This window comes from Rutidosis leptorrhynchoides, chromosome 3 (genome assembly GCF_046630445.1).
Source record: "Rutidosis leptorrhynchoides isolate AG116_Rl617_1_P2 chromosome 3, CSIRO_AGI_Rlap_v1, whole genome shotgun sequence".
NCBI lineage: Eukaryota > Viridiplantae > Streptophyta > Magnoliopsida > Asterales > Asteraceae > Rutidosis > Rutidosis leptorrhynchoides.
This window is the reverse complement of record NC_092335.1, coordinates 574,985,925-575,003,281: the sequence shown is the minus strand read 5'-3', so window position 1 is coordinate 575,003,281 and position 17,357 is coordinate 574,985,925. Positions and strand designations below refer to the sequence as shown.

The window sequence follows — 17,357 nt, the reverse complement described above, 5'->3', positions numbered from 1 at the left end:
GGTCAAAACCTCGCAACGAAATCAATTAATATGGAATGTTTTTAATCAATAAGAACGGGACATTTCAGTCTGGACCATTCATAGTCAAAAGAGTTTTCCCATACGGAACAGTAGAGTTAATAAATTCAAATGGGATTGAATTTAAAGTTAATGGTTACAGAGTTAAACATTACATAGATAATCCAATGGAAGTTGAAGATGAAGTTAATCACAATTTCGACACCACAGCTAACTAAGTGTGGGAAGATTCGAACATTTTAAGGGTAATATGTATTTATGTTAGAGTTAGATTATCTGTTTTTGTGTAGTTCTCGAAAATGGAATCCGCATGGTCTTTCCCTAGCAGACCCTAAAGAACTAGTCTTCTCCCTCCTTTCTGAATTTTTATTTCTTTTAGGTTTTACGAGATGAAGAATTCCTTTGATCTGACCCATGGTCTACTACTACACGCTATGATTACTAAACGTAATAATAACACTTTCCCGAGTGAACTGGTATCATTCATAAGAGGAAAATGGACGAAGTAAGGAAAGAACTCAGGAAGAATCATAATAAGATACATTTTGGTTAAGGAAAATCAAAATCCGCAACAAAAAGAAGAGCACGACACCTTGAAAGATGTCATAAATGCGAAAAATGGTCACACGAAGGGAAATGTCCGAACAATCAAACACATTCCAATACCGAGTTCGTTACTCTATGCAGAGAAGGACCATTCATATGTTTAGAAGAAAAGTTATTGAAAAATCGAGGTTACGCTTATGTAGCAATGGAAAACCAAATCGAACGACTCTCCTATGAGTCGGCTAAAGCAGGTCTTTGAGAATTCTATCTCATAGGTAAGTATGTACAGTTTTTATTTATTTTTATTTATTGCTTTTAACCTTTTGATAATAAACGCTGAATCGTTCGCTATAAAGTATTAATGATATTCAATAAAATTAGGTATGAGAAACCGAAATTATTGATATCATACAAAAATTTAATTCATCACTGCGAAATTTACCGTTTATTCCTAAGGTATAAATATCTTTAATCAATCAATCCAAAATATTTCAAAAATTCGTCAGGAGTAAAACTAGGTAATTTAGCCGAAATTACTTTACCCAAAAGAGGGACGTATATTTTTGATAATATTTGATTGATTAAAGTGGGATAAAAGACCAAAAAGATTTTAATTTGATTTTTACCTTGTTTTTCAAATTAATAAAAATTAATTTAATATTATTGTAAATTTTTAAAAACCAATATATAATTATAATATTTTAAATGTAAGTTTGTAAACTAATGTATATAAATAATATTTATATGAAATTTTGAAATTTTAAATTTAAGTTTGGTGTGAATTTAAAAACAAAAATTTACTTTATTTCATTAAGTTAAAAATTTGATTTTTAAAATTCGTCGTGAGTTGAAGACTAGGTCGTCGAACCGAAATTGCTTTACCCAAGGGCGGGACGAGAAATTTTGTTATCATTATTTTTAATTTTAATGATCTAAAGTATGCCAAAAACATTGAAAAATCCTAAAATATTTTCTTTTAAAACAATCGCTTTAAAATGACAAATTTTAAAATTTTGTCGAGGGACGGACTAGTTAAACGTACCGAAACGCCCTCAATCTAAGGAAACAAAATTTTAAAACTTAATTAATTAATTGTTTTAATAGTTAAAGGATTTATAAAAAAAAGCCGCACTCGCGGAGCTTTTTGGGGTCCCCACATCCGCACTCGCGGAGCTTGAAAAAACCAGAACACCTTAACTGGTCGACTGACCAGTTTACTCACACACCACACACATATTTCTGCGAAAATACCCACAAAAACACTCCCAAATTCGCAATTTTTCACCGTTAATCATCAAATTTTTTGCTAAAATCATGTTGAGAAGAATCCTACCAAGAAGTTTTTCAAGGAGATCGGTAATTTCTACATCTTAACACTCTTTAATCCGAATTTTTAGTGTTCTTGAACAAAATTATACCTAATTTGATTTTGATGATTTCTAGTCTAATTGTGCTTAAATTGTTTGTATATTATGCTTGTATAACCTAGATTGATGCTATTTAACATGATTAGAAGCCTTAAACTTCAAATATTTAACAATCTAGGGTTTGTGTTCTTGAGCAAAATTGGGGCTTTTTGATATAAATGGGTTATGGCCGAATTTTGTTGTTAGTTCATGCTTAATTAAGTAGTGTAACATATTTAGGTTGCTAAATGATCAAAACCTTGATCATAAACATGATTTTTGAGCAAGATTGTTGACTTTTTGAGTCAAAAATGCATGAACTTAATTTAATTGACATGAATGCCATTTGGAACTTGTTTAATTGCTATAATGATTATTTTTTACATGTTTTAGAAGATGAATGCTAAGGAACATTATATACATTTTCATATATGTTATTTGTAAAAGTGTAGAATTGTGAATATTATGAAAATGTGTATAAGTTATTATTGTTAAAACATGTCATTATGGTTATTTTAAGTTATGATTTTGCTAACACTAATGCATATTTGGATGCACAAAAATTGTGTTTAATGTGTTTTGCAGACTGAAAGGGGTGAATCTTCATCCACATCCCATGCTCACAATGCTCCTCCTGAAAATACAGATGAACAGGAGATTAACGACCAATACAGACAAAATCTACCGCATCAATTCATTTCATATTCAAATATACAATTGGCAGATTTACACCCTAATTTAAGATTTGACAGACATTGGATAGATTATCCAAAATATCAGAGGAACTTACACACCCTTCAGTCAAATAATGTTGAAGTACCCAGGGTAATAGATTGGGAACCGTTAGAAACAGTGGGATTGGCCGAGCCAATCAGAGAATTACTTACACAAAGGTATGGTAATTCTACTTTTAATGATCGGGAACGATTATTCAATATACGTAGGCCTGTATATAGAGAATGGCGTGTGGAATTATTATGTAGTGTTGAAATAAATGATCGGGTAGCTACCTTAACCGATCGGAGTTTTATTAGATTTTTGTTAGGAGGTGTGATGCGCCATATATCTCTACTACATATGGCTCAGGCTTTGTGTATATATACGCCTGAGGAACTAGCATCTACTGATTGTCAAAGGTTGATAATTAATGGTAGGACGGTTGATGAAAATTTTGATATGAATGGAATATGGAGTAGAATGACTAGCCATAACCGATTTCGTGGGGGATATTACTTTTATACTGATATTAATAGAGCTGAGCTAAGAGTGATCCATAGGTTTTTAGCAAACTCGATTACACAGCGAGGTAGGAACAAAGAGAAGGTTAATGAAAATGATTTATTTTACCTCATGTGTATTCGAGGCCCACAGAGCGTTGTGAGTATACCTTATTGTGTGGGTTATTATTTAGCGGTAATGGTTAGGGGAATGCGGCCTAATAGTATAATAGGAGGTGGTATCTTTATTACTTTAATTGCTGAGTATCACGGTGTGGATAGAAGTCAGGAGGGATTATTAATTGCAGTACCAGAACCCCGTGATAGAATTAGTTTGCAAGTATATCATGGTGCAAAGGTTTTAAAGAAACGACATAACGCTGTAGTACCATATGATGGCGCGCATCCACAGGTAGAACGAGATCAGGAACAAGGTAATGCGGGTGGAGGAAACCAAATGACGGATATACAAGGAATAATGGCCCAAAATGATTACAATCGGGCTATGCAACAAGAATTTCAGGCCTGGCAATATCATCAGAGTCAAATCCAAGCCTATTTGTACTCCCACGGTAGGAACTATATTCCTACTGAACCGGCCTATTTTCCTCCATGGATCGACGATACACAACCACCTTTTCCTATATACGACCCATTCTAAGCGTATCAAAACATGTACGGCGAAGCTTGGAACCCCTACTGGTATCAACATCAACCCTAGTTTCCTTAGTTTTATTTATTTTATTATTTGTAATGTTGCTACTTTTAATACTTATTTTGGTATTGTAATAGTTTTTATAATTTTCTAACGTTTTAATTATTAGATTTTTATAAATTTTTGAATGTGGGGTGATATTTCAAACTTCAAAAATATGTATATATGTTTGTAGTTTATCTCATGTACAAAACAGGGTAAAACATCGCACTTTCAAAGACTGGCATTAAGTTCAGCAAAAGCAACTAATTTTGACGACAAGATGCAAAATAAATGTGATATAACAACTGCAGGAATGAACAAATGATGTGCACCATTTATCATTCAAACAAACAACAATATGTTTGGAAACTTTGGTAAAATTTAATCATTTTTCTACGCTAATCACCCTCAATAATTTAAATTGTTACTGATTTCTTGCAAATGAGGGTATTGCAAGATCTTAAGTGTGGGAAGGGATTAAATTCTTTTGGATTTTAAAGGTTTGACTTATACACTTGGTTTAATAGCCACCGTTAAACTTTACTAGTAACGCAGTAGTTGTATTAGAATCTAGTGCTCTCTGATAATAAAGAACAACCCTAGTCTTATATACTGACTACCCACTTCTAGTAAAACTTTTAAAAATTTTCAAATAAATGAATTCAAAATCTCGTTTATACATATTTATGAACGATAAAACTAGATGTTAACACCGAAATTATTGTTACCTCAGAAAGGACATAAATTGAGAAACAACTTAAAACGCTTGAATTCATTTAAAATGGAATAGAAAAGAATAAAAAGGCAAAGGAAGAAAAATAAAAGCCAAGTGTGAGAAAAATTTACCAAGTTATTTAAAACATATATCACATATTTTTGTACAAATAATTGAAGATACTTTTGTTTTGGACGATATTAATCAGTTTTACCCAGTTTATTGGAATGAAAAAAGAAGTACAGTCTTCCGAGAAAAAGACACGCGCTTCTTGATTTAGGTCAGGAAGTTGTCGTCCAGACCAGTTGTAGAGTCTACGAAAAACCTTGAAAAGTTTTCTCGAAAATCAGCTGGAAATCCACGGACCACAGCATCAAACAGGGTCGCCAAGTGGTCAGACTTATCCTAACCATGAGAGGATCTGTCTCGTATCATGAAAATTAGCTTATAAGACTAATGAATCAGATCCCCAGAAAGGATAATCTCCTTAAAGATTAAAAATCAGCTTTTAAGCCTGATATTACTCAATCCTTGAGATTGACTTTTAAAGATTGAGAATTACAAACTCATGGAATTCGATGATATCTAAACTCGAGCTTGAACGAGAAAATATTTTGATCAAATTACAAACCAATTTGTTTTCTGAAAACCCATTTTCAATGCGTTCATTACCATTGAACGTAAAATCCTAAGAATTCACCTGGAATTCATTAGGTCACCTGAACCAAATCGAGTGTCAATCGTAAGAACGGTGGTTGCATAGCATGGTCGAAGACAGGACCTTGTGCCAGACCGAAAAACTATAGGGTGATCTTTACTATTGCTCCTACAAAGGATAGTAATTGCATCCGACATGATATAGACCATAATCAAAAGCATGTCATTAGACATTGCCTTAACAGTTGCTTGTTCAACGCTTTCCTTTACAACCGGACGATAGTTTACCAAAATGTAATATACGGAGCAAGTATACTGGACGTGTTACTTTCCTAATACAAGGTTAGCAAGTGGATGACACAAAACCGCAAGTTTTGAGCTAAAATTTTCAAATCTGAAACCCACAAAACCTACAAAAATATTTTGCAAACACCGGTGAAGGGTTTTTCCGGAAAACCTATCTAGGGTAAAAGCTAGAATGAATTTTCAAAAGATTAAATGTTTTCATAAAGATCCAATTTCCTTAAACGATCTAAATTTTCATAGTCATGTGGGATTGTAAACCACATCGTTACTATCATTGTTTATACCACCGTATTAAAATCACTGATGTACAAAGTGTGAAGAATAAAGAAGTGATTCTAGTAAAGTTATATTCAAGTTCTATATTGCTTGAGGACAAGCAACGCTCAAGTGTGGGAATATTTGATAATGCTAAAAACGAACATATATTTCATAGCATTATCCTTCAAGAAAGATAAACTTTTAGTTGCAATTGTTCTATTTACAAGTGATATTCGTTTAAATAATAAAAGGTGAAGACAAAAGACAGATTCGACGATTTGAAGACGCAAACGACCAAAAAGCTAAAAAGTACAAAGTACAATCCAAGTGGTTCAAATTATTGATGGGAAACGTCTAGAAATTACAAGAGTGCAAGCCGCAAAACGCAAAGTACAAGATATTAAATCGTACGAAAGGACGTTCAAAAATCCGGAACCAAGACATGAACCAACTATCAACGTACGACTCAACGGAGCTAAAATTACAAGTCAACTATGCACAAGAATATAATATAATATATAATTAATTATATATAATATTATATATTATAAATAATCAGCAGCCCACGTTTAATTCACTATGGTGAGCTGGAATCCAAAGCTCCGCGACTGCGGAGGTGTGAAGAAGAAAAGTACTGCACTCGCGGAGCTGCACAGTGCAAAATGGGCCTATAAAAGCCAACGCATTCGGACGATCTCCTCATCCTTTTTTCTTTCTTTCTATCTAAGTAAAATATATATATATATATATATATATATATATATATATATATATATATATATATATATATATATATATATATATATATATATATAATTTTAATTTTAATTTTAATTTTAATTTTAATTTAAGTTTAATAATAATAAGGTTATAGTGGCGAATGTTTTAAGTTTGTAAGTCGAAACTCTGTCCGTGTAACACTACGGGATTAATACTCATTGTAAGTTATGTTCAACCTTTTTAATTTAATGTCTCGTAGCTAAGTTATTATTATATTTATTTAAGCCGAAGTAATCGTGATGTTGGACTAAATATTAAGACGGGGTTATTGGGCTTTGGACCATAATTGGGGTTTGGACAAAAGACCGACACTTGTGGAAATTGGACTATGGGCTATTAATGGGCTTTATATTTATTTAACTGAATGATAGTTCGTTAATTTAATATATAGATTTACAATTTGACGTATCTATAAATAACCACATACACTCGATCGGACACGATGGGCGGGATATTTATAAATACTAATAATCGTTTATTTGACCGGACACGGGGATGGATTAATAGTCAATGGACTCATTAAATCAGGGGTGGATTACATACAAGGACACTTGGTGTAATTGTTAACAACGTATTAAAACCTTGGGTTACACGCAGTCGATAACCTGGTGCAATCATTAACAATGTATTAAAACCTTATTACAGTTTAAGTCCCCAATTAGTTGGAATATTTGACTTCGCGTATAAGGGTAATTTGACGAGGACACTCGCACTTTATATTTATGACCGATGGACTATTATGGACAAAAACCAGATGGACTTATCAAATAATCCAGGACAAAGGACAGTTAACCCATGGTAATAAATTAAAATCAACACGCCGAACATTATGATTACGGAATTTTAAATAAGCATAATTCCTTTATTTTATATCTCATCGCATTTTATTTATTGCACTTTTAATTATCGTACTTTAAATTATCGCACTTTTATTTATCGTCATTTACTTTACGCTTTAAATTAAGTTGTATTTATATTTAATATTTTACATTAGGTTTTAATTGTTACTTAAGACATAAAATCGACAAACCGGTCACTAAACGGTAAAACCCCCTTTTTATAATAATAATAATATTACTTATATATATATATATATATATATATATATATATATATATATATATATATATATATATATATATATATATATATATATATATATATATATATATATATATATATATATATATATATATATATATATATATATTGATACAAATATAGTTTAAAACATATATAGCGTTAAACTCAGCTAGCTCCCTGTGGAACGAACCGGACTTACTAAAAACTACACTACTCTACGATTAGGTACACTGCCTATAAGTGTTGTAGAAAGGTTTAGGTATATCCATTCAATAAATAAATAAATAAATAACTTGTGTAAAATTGTATCGTATTTAATAGTATTTCGTAGTAAAATATAATCTATTTCGTACTACACCTCGAATAACATCAGTGGTCCTTTACCGAATCTAACCTTTCAAAGCATATTTTTCAATGATTTTCGAGGCTCGGATTCACACGGCTTTTCTGATACGCGTTATTTACAATATTTTGGGATTTTGCCGAGCATGTCAACCATTTTAAACAATGAAGCTCTTATTTCATGCAAGCATCATTGTGGGGGAGATATGTATATGGTTGATGTGCGTATGACTTCAATACACGTACGGTATTGGAATCGGACTTTAAAGAAGACAAAATCGTTGCGTTACTTGTTTGAAGAGTGAGCAAAGGAAACGAAAAACGAATTCCACATCCTTGGGGGAGTATTTGAGACGTTAGGAACTTCGAAGAAGCCAACGATCTATACGCTTTATTAGAAGATCATGTGTTTGATTGAAATCAAACTTGATCGGTCGTGCCCCATATACTTTGAAGGGGGAGTTTCTCTGCTTTTTCGAGCTTACTAATCAAGGTAAGTGTTGAAGGGCAGTTATATTTTTGAACGACATGAAGTGATGCTACGATGAATGTCACATGGTTGCGCATTTTCGCAGTGCAAACCCGAAGACCATTGAAGGTAGAAGAATTCCAACATTGAAGATCTACTTCAACGGCCATGCAAGATTCGTGAGGGGAGGTGTTTTCTATTTGAATATATAGATAATACGTAAATATACTAATATAATTAACATATTAATTATTAGGCAAAACTTATGAATAGTACCAAGGGTATTTCCGTCTTTTCACATTTTTTTTTCTCTCTTATTCCTTTCAAGTAACACCTATAAAGCCCCCCAAACTTTGTTCAAAAATTAAAATCGACCCCCAACACAGGGGGTTAAAGCGTCAAATCAAAATTTTCATAACTATTAGACAAAACTTATGAATAGTACCAGGGGTATTTTCGTCTTTTCACCTTTTTTTTCCTCCCTTCTTTCTTTCAAGTAACACCACAAAAGCCTCCCAAACTTTGTTCAAAAATTAAAATCGACCCCCAACACAGGGGGTTAAAGCGTCAAATCAAAATTTTCATAAAATATCTTAAATAAACTCCACTCAAATATTCAACAAGTCATATCTTCTCGCTCGCAACAAGTTAAATTTTTCCAACACCATCCTTAAACTCGAAATAATTTTTAACACAATGTCACTAACTATACACAAAACGGACACTTTTAAAAAAGCGCTAAATATTTAGGGAACTTTTCATATATGTTGATTTTTCACTCGCAGACTCCGTAACTAAACACAATAAAATACATTAAAAATTGAACCCCCGGCGCGAAGCTAGGGTTCGAAAACTAGTTATTATCTAATAGATAAAAATGGGGAATAGTAACTAAGGGCATTTTCGCCCTTTCACTTTTTTTATTTTTAACTCTAATTAAATTTCACTACACTACCCATAATTTTTTCAAATATTCAAATCGACCCCCCAAACAGAGGGTAAAGTGTCTAATAACCATTTTTATAAAAAATATTAAATAAACTCCACCCAAATATTCAACGGGTCATATCTTCTCGCTCGCAACGAGTTAAATTTTTTCGACACCATCGTTAAACTCGAAATAATTTTAGGAACACAATGTCACTAACTATACGCAAAACGGACGTTTTTTAAAAAACGCTAAATATTTTGGGTACTTTTCACACACGTTGATTTTGCGTTAAATTTTAAAAGTCGATAATTACATAGCTAAACGCGGAGATGGACATATATTGTTAATTTAAAATAACATTTAAATTTTTCACTGGTTATACCTTTTAGTTCGACTCGAGCTGCGCTTCAACGACATCATTCTTTAGCCACGAAATAATTTTACAAACTAAATGCAATAAAATACATTGAAAACCGAACCCCCAACGCGAAGCGAGGGTTCAACAGCTAGTTATTACTAATAAATAAAATATAAATATGGAGGATTATGTGCCTCGAACAAGGCGTTGCTCATTCCCCTTTCTTCAACATCTTTCGATCAAAAACAAACAACTTATTAAAAATCGTCCCATGCACAAACCCTAATTCTGACAACACATTTCCTAAAATCTAATCCTCCACCTTCAATTTCGTTCGATTATGTCATTACATTGACGTTTTACTGAATCAAATATTGAAAAGAAATATCCACAACCTTTTGGATCACAGTCCAAAACATTTTTTTCTTAAAATTTTTCAACAAAATAAAGTCCAATTTTTCAAACAGCGGTAGATTAGAGGTTAAAATTAGGGTTTGAAGATGTCGAATCCTGAAAAGATAGATTATATATTCAAGATTGTATTAATTGGTGACTCGTCTGTTGGTAAATCTCAGCTTCTTTCACGTTTCGCTAAAAATGAATTTAGTGTTGATTCGAAATCTACAATTGGGGTTGAGTTTCAAACAAAAACTTTGGTTATTGATCAGAAAATGATTAGGGCCCAAATTTGGGATACTGCTGGTCAAGAAAGGTTTGTAGTTTTGTACATTATAACTTAATCATAAATCATCATATCATATATTAGATGTATTGAAAACAAATGTATGTTGTTTTTGTGCTTAATTAATTGATATTAATTAACTCTTTTATCATATTTGTCCCAAAAATATCTTTGCATCATTATAGCTCAAGAGCAGAGCATGTAGATATCTGTATTAGAAGTAATTATAATCATAAGACAAAATTTCATTTCTCGTCCCTGAACTTTACATCGATTTTGACTCCCTGTCCTTTTTCTTTTTTTTGTGCATTCCTCGTCCCTAAACTATGAAAAGAGTACATCCCTCGTCCTCCCGTCTAATTTCTGTCAAAACCTGCCGTTACCCCTTATCACGTGCATGTCATGTGAGGGTATTTTTGCCATTGTTTTTTCTTCTTCTATCATAAAAACCCCCAATTCTTTCACATCCAAAAACACATATTCATATATCTTCATCATCAATCATCATCGATCCATCATCTTCAACAAAAACTTCTTCATAGCATCATCTATTTCGATCTTCATCATCATCAATCTAACAACATTAACAATTCAGATTCATAAAGAAGCTGCTACAATACTCGTGTTCATCATTAATCGATTTGGTCTCCGGAACAATTTAGCTAATCTCACATCGAATTGAAGAAAGATTCTGATTCCTAATCACTTCTTGAAGCTACGAAATACTTCGAATCAGATTGTGATTCAACGAATTTGTCCAGATCTCAAAGTCAAAGATGAATTCATCTCGGTCAAACTTCCAATTCGAATGAATCATTGAGTTTCAGATCATTCTGTTAACTTTTGAGGATTCAAAGGAAGATTCTAAACGTTTTTCATGTAGTAATCGAGGTCTAAGAACAACTAGATAACGAAATTTGATTTTGTGTTCATATGTTGAGACACGCCACTGTTCATCATTGATTTTGTGTTCCAGATCTGTTCTTCATCTAAATCTTCACACCGCGATTCTGCTCGTAGCCATCTATTTGATTCCACCACCCTTAGGTTATCATCCGTTTTTAAATCTGGGTTTTTTTTTTTTTTTTAGTAGAAGTGGGTTTTTTTAGATCTGTGTGTTTTTCCTAATAAAAGTTGATCTGAGTGTTCTAATGGATTTGTGAGTGTTCTTCTATTATGGTATATTCTAACGGTATTTGAGTGTTCCTTTTAGTTTGATTCTCATTTACAGCTTTGTTCATTCATCGACTCATATAGGAAGTTAAAGTTTGTTCAAGAAGAAATAGTGAGATGAAATTGACTGAAGCTAAACAAATTATTTACTGTATGTTCTAATTTCATAGTCATTTAAATTAGATGTGAAAATATGGGTTTTTTTTAGTTTAGAACTGAAAAAATCAAGATGATGAAGATGGGGGGTTTTTATGATAGAAGAAGAAAAAACAATGACAAAAATACCCTCACATGACATGCACGTGATAAGGGGTAACGGCAGGTTTTGACAGAAATTAGACGGGGGGACGAGGGATGTACTCTTTTCATAGTTTAGGGACGAGGAATGCACAAAAAAAAGAAAAAGGACAGGGAGTCAAAATCGATGTAAAGTTCAGGGACGAGGAATGAAATTTTGTCTAATCATAATGTTTAAAGCATCTATCAATTCAACTATACTCTTGCCCTCGTTTGACTGCCGCTCGGGGATGTAGTTGTAGATACGTTAGTCTTAGTGGGTCGTTGGACTTGTAATTAGCGGCGAACTTGAACCTGACCAGTGGCGGAACTTGAACCCGACCACAGATGGGGCGACTGAAAAAATTTATTAAATTTTTCAATGACATCCTGGGCGAACACTAAAAAAAAAAAACCTTATTTTTTAGTAAATTTTTTTTTTTTAGTGTACAATTTTTTTTATTTTAAATCCAGCTGGGAGTGACAGGGGTAAAACTAGTGACAGGGCCTTATTTTTTTGTAATTTTTTTTTTAAAATCCGGGTGGGGCGCGGATACCACCTTTGGAATACACTAAGCTCCGGCTGTAATCTTTTTTTCAGCATGTATTTGTATTCAAAAGTTTCATATATGCAAAAGTTATAAAGTCCTTCAATTTGATAAGTTTCATCATTTTTGTTAGATACAGAGCAGTGACAAGTGCATATTACAGAGGAGCACTTGGCGCAATGTTAGTTTACGACATGACAAAACGGCAAACGTTCGATCATATGAGCAGGTGGCTTGAAGAACTAAGGGGGCATGCTGATAAAAACATAGTGATTATGCTAATTGGAAACAAATGTGATTTAGCAAGTTTAAGAGCAGTACCAGTTGAAGATGCTCAAGAGTTTGCAGAAAGAGAAAACTTATGTTTTATGGAAACATCAGCACTTGAATCCACAAACGTTGAAAACGCGTTTCTAACAGCTTTAACAGATATATACAAGATTCAAAGTAAAAAGTCACTGAGTGCTGATGGGATTAACGGAAAATCGACGTCTCTTAAAGGAAATGCCATTATTGTTCCTAATCAAGATGCAAACAATGGTGGAAAAGGTGGCTGCTGCTGATAGCAGTTCATTTTAATGTGATAATTTCTACACTTGTTAGTTTTTTATTAGTTGATTTTGTCATTCGTTTAGGCCGATTATCCCGCTTGAAAGCTGAAATTTTGTACAAAGAGTTTAGAAACTTTTTAGAATCGTTTGATATTAATTCGCACCTTTTGTCATGATAAAACGGATAAGGTTTTCTAGTTTAGTGCTTCAGGCAGTCTAACCGGATTATTTCGTGATCGTTTTCGACTCTTTCCTGACCTGCGACTAGTAAAGTTTGAACCCGATACCTTTTGTTATGATTGGAATGATAATCTGAAAGTACAATACAAAGGGGTGGTTCAAATCTTCAATTCAGGTTCTCCTATGGAGTTGGAGCCTGGATTCATGATGGTACCTTCATAAAATTGTAAACTGCAAATGATATTAAAATATTAAAAATGTATTTTATTTAACTACCAAGTAGCATATATATTTAAAAAGGTCCAGTATACATAATTGAGCTTTTTGTTTTGTCATGTAATGTTTGTTATGCAGATCACTTCTTTCAAAATTCTTTCTTTGATACTAAAACTCTATATAATAATCAATGATGCAACTTATAATGCATGAGCTACATGTATATAATGGTCTTGTTGAATCAAATGATTCAAGTACAAGAGCTGATGTATGACATAATTAAAAAATACTACAAACAGTAACCAAAAGAAACATATACCAAGTCAACATTGTCCTTAACTGTATAAACAGTTTAGATTAGCATAACCCCCATGGCTTGTACCCAACGCAAACGGCAGACAACGATACTGATAGAGAGTATCATATCAAATCGAAAAGCTTCAAACGGATGACTAAAATACTGGCCAACAATCATTTACGCAAAGACTTGGTCTACGTTTGAGTAAACATCACCTATCGTTGCCGGCTAGAATCTTGTTGAAGAGTATAAATCCAAATGTGGACACCATTTTTTTATTAATGACAAGTTGAAAACACAGGTTTCATTCTATATAAATAATTGTATAACTTGAATTGTTTCTACATATCATCATCTTCAAAAGTTCTTTCAACTATGGCTGACTTTCAAGGCTACTTATTCTTTTTTATCATATGGTTGATTTCCACCATCTTGTTGCGATTGTTTCTTAAATCTAATCGTGCAAAACACAATCTTCCACCGATCCCTTTTAAGCTTCCGATAATTGGACATCTCCACCTCCTAGCTCCAATCCCACACCAGGCGTTTTACAAGATTTCTCTTCGATATGGGCCAATTTTTCGCATATTTTTGGGCTCTGTACCTTGTGTTGTTGCTTGTTCGCCAGAAACGGCAAAAGAATTCCTTAAAACGTATGAAAACGCCTATTTAGACCGACCCCAAAACTCAGCCGTAGATTATTTAACTTACGGTTCAAAAGACTTTTCATTTGCTCCTTATGGATCCTACTGGAAGTTCATGAAGAAAATAGTCATGTCACAACTCTTAAATGGTACAACACTTGACTTGCTTCTTCCAGTTAGGCAAAATGAGATTAAACATTTTATAAAATCGTTATCTCAAAAGGCCGAAGCTAAAAAGGCGGTACATCTTGAAGGGGAGCTAGTGAAAATGTCGAACAATGTGATTTCACGAATGCTTATGGGCGAAAGGTGTTCAGAAGATGAAAATGATGCAGGGGATATTAAAAAATTAGTAACCGAAATAGCTGAAATAACGGGTAAATTTAACCTTTCGGACTACATATGGATATTTAAGAATCTCGATGTGCAAGGGTTTGGTAAAAAGTTAAAAGAGATACGTCGAAAATTTGATGCATTGATAGAGAAGGTCATGAAAGAACATGAAGTGACAAGAGCGCAAAATTCGGTAAAAGTAAAGGACTTGCTCCATATTTTACTTGATGTTGCGGAAGATAAGAACGCAGAGATAAAGTTGACCCGTGAGAATATTAAAGCGTTTATTCTGGTACCAAATAGCCGATTAGATCTTGTTATCATTTAGTATTCTGTCAGGGACAAAAAGGGTGTGTGTGTTTGCTGTTCAAAAAAAAAAAAAAAAAGAACCCTAACATATCCATCTGTCATTTCAGGATATATTTGCTGCAGGAACGGATACTTCTGCAATAACGATCGAATGGGCTTTAGCAGAACTAATCAACCATCCAAACATAATGCAAAAAGCAGTAGAAGAAATCGATAAAGTTGTTGGAAAAAACAGACTTTTAAAAGAATCGGACATACAAAACCTTCCTTATCTCCAAGCAATAGTTAAGGAAACGTTACGACTGCACTCAACCGGCCCAATGATATTAAGACAATCAACAGAAGATTGCACAGTAGCGGGTTACCATATTCCAGCAAACACTACTGTATTTGTAAATGTGTGGGCCCTTGGACGAGACCCGAACCATTGGGATAAACCCTTGGAGTTTAAGCCCGAAAGGTTTGAAGAAAACAACTTGGATGTTAGGGGACAACATTTTCATATGTTGCCGTTTGGAAGTGGGAGGAGGATGTGTCCTGGGACGTCACTAGCGTTGCAAGTGATACAAACTACGCTCGGCGCAATGATTCAGTGCTTCGAGTGGAAGGCCGGGAAAGATGGGAAACTTAAGAGCGTCGATATGGATGAGGGAGTTGGGATCACACTTCCTAGAGCTAACCCTTTGGTTTGTATTCCTGTGGCCAGATTTGATCCGCTCCCATTGTTAATGTAACATGTTTTGGATTTAGTTGTCTTCATACTAGTATTCATCAGCTAATGGTCCTATTTTAACAATGTTTAAGGTAATTATGTATAGGGTCTAAGTGTTTTACTAATGGCAAGACCCTAAAGCTGCGTTACTATCCATCCGAAATTATCAATCGATTTGCGTTCGTATTCATTCGAAATTATCAATTGAAATTATCCCCAAAGTGTCTCAACCCCTACCAGAGATATAAATTATCAATCAATTTGCGTTCGTATTCATTCGAAATTATCAGTGTTCGTATCCACAATTTTATCAAATACTCCGTATTAATCAATTAAATGGTCAAATGCAGGGTACCAAAAACTGTGCATCTGTACTGAGATATAGTCATATACATTGGTTTCGGTGCTTGCGTATAACTGCTTGAAGTATGAGTAAGTTTAGAGATGTTGCCTGGCTGTTGAGGTATTTGTTACTAACAAATGAAATTGCAAGATATAATTAGATGTTTTGATGAGACAAGATATTATATACACAAAAGCATATAATCGTTGCTTCTCATAGATTTTGATCTGCAATTAATGGAAGACCCCGAGGGGTTAGTTTGAGTATACTTTGAGTATATATTTGAAATTTCGTCTACTTATTTGCATGGTTGGAACTCGGGAAGAACTCGGTCGGATATTGGATATTTTTGGAGAGTTCTTGGCAACTTAGAGAGAACTCAGGGAGAAATCAGATGTTGACTTACGTTGGTTTTTTAATTTAAATGTACGTTCTAATATAAATTTTAATAGACTTTGACTAATTTTTCGAGTTATTGATCGAGTTGCCGAGTTACCGAGTTGGCCAAGTTAACCGAGAACTCCTCGAGTTGGCCGAGGACACCCAAGTTGGCCGACTAACTCAGTGTTGACCGAATTGCAGAGGCGTCTTTGAGCAAAGGTAAGGTGGGCAATCGCCTAGGGCCCAAAAATTTTGAAGGACCCAAAATTTTGAATATGTATATACTTTTCTCAATATTTCCGATTAAATTCAATAAAAATTATCAATCAAAGTTATAATACTGTACTTATAAATAGTTAAATAGTTAAATACTTTTAAATAGTTAAATACATTGTAAGTAATAAATAGAAAAATTTAAATATTATAAAAAATTTATACGAGTTAAAAAATTTAAAGAGTACGAGGGCCCATTTTTATTTTCGCCGGGCTATTGAATTGTTGAGACGGCCCTGCCGATTGACACTGAAAACTCGTTTAGTGATCTAAACCAAGAACTCCCCGAGAACTCGGCCGAGTTGCCCGACACTGCTTATTTTATTAACTACTATTAATTGGGCTAGTTGAGGAAAATAAATTGGGCTACTTCAGATCTGAATCAGGACTCATAAAAGTTTATCTATATATCCATATTGCTTGTCTCTACTCATAATGACTGTATGTTTATGTGATAGTAGTCATGTCCATTTAAATTTGTGTGATTAAATTTACAAAAATGCATAGGAGTATTCATATTGAGTTCAAATCACATTATCCAAACTCTATATTGACTAATTGTACATAACTCGTCTTCTGAATATATTGTTTAAACACAGTTCAAATAACATTTTTTTTTTTTTTTATTTCAACCGATTATCTCAGCTATATGGAG

General features: G+C 33.4%; 2 protein-coding genes across 2 annotated transcripts; both read left to right on the top strand.

Annotated features, from left to right (window-relative positions):
* Positions 1 to 10,283: 10,283 nt before the first annotated feature.
* Positions 10,284 to 13,169, top strand: LOC139898675 (ras-related protein RABA4d-like). Its single transcript, XM_071881431.1, has 2 exons — positions 10,284 to 10,495; positions 12,596 to 13,169. The coding sequence occupies exons 1-2, from the start codon at positions 10,284 to 10,286 to the stop codon at positions 13,023 to 13,025; spliced, it is 642 nt and encodes a 213-aa protein (XP_071737532.1). The 3' UTR covers positions 13,026 to 13,169.
* Positions 13,170 to 14,057: 888 nt separating this feature from the next.
* LOC139898674 (3,9-dihydroxypterocarpan 6A-monooxygenase-like) lies at positions 14,058 to 15,727 on the top strand. Its single transcript, XM_071881430.1, has 2 exons — positions 14,058 to 14,976; positions 15,101 to 15,727. The coding sequence occupies exons 1-2, from the start codon at positions 14,083 to 14,085 to the stop codon at positions 15,725 to 15,727; spliced, it is 1,521 nt and encodes a 506-aa protein (XP_071737531.1). The 5' UTR covers positions 14,058 to 14,082.
* The last annotated feature ends 1,630 nt before the right edge of the window (positions 15,728 to 17,357 follow it).

What these genes read in the sequence shown, in the direction of transcription:
- LOC139898674 (XM_071881430.1), top strand. Translation starts at nt 14,083, where the DNA reads ATGGCTGACTTTCAAGGCTACTTATTCTTTTTTATCATATGGTTGATT. An exon ending in ATATTAAAGCGTTTATTCTG is followed by an intron (nt 14,977 to 15,100) that starts GTACCAAATAGC and finishes CTGTCATTTCAG; the next exon opens with GATATATTTGCTGCAGGAAC.
- LOC139898675 (XM_071881431.1), top strand. Translation starts at nt 10,284, where the DNA reads ATGTCGAATCCTGAAAAGATAGATTATATATTCAAGATTGTATTAATT. An exon ending in GATACTGCTGGTCAAGAAAG is followed by an intron (nt 10,496 to 12,595) that starts GTTTGTAGTTTT and finishes CATTTTTGTTAG; the next exon opens with ATACAGAGCAGTGACAAGTG.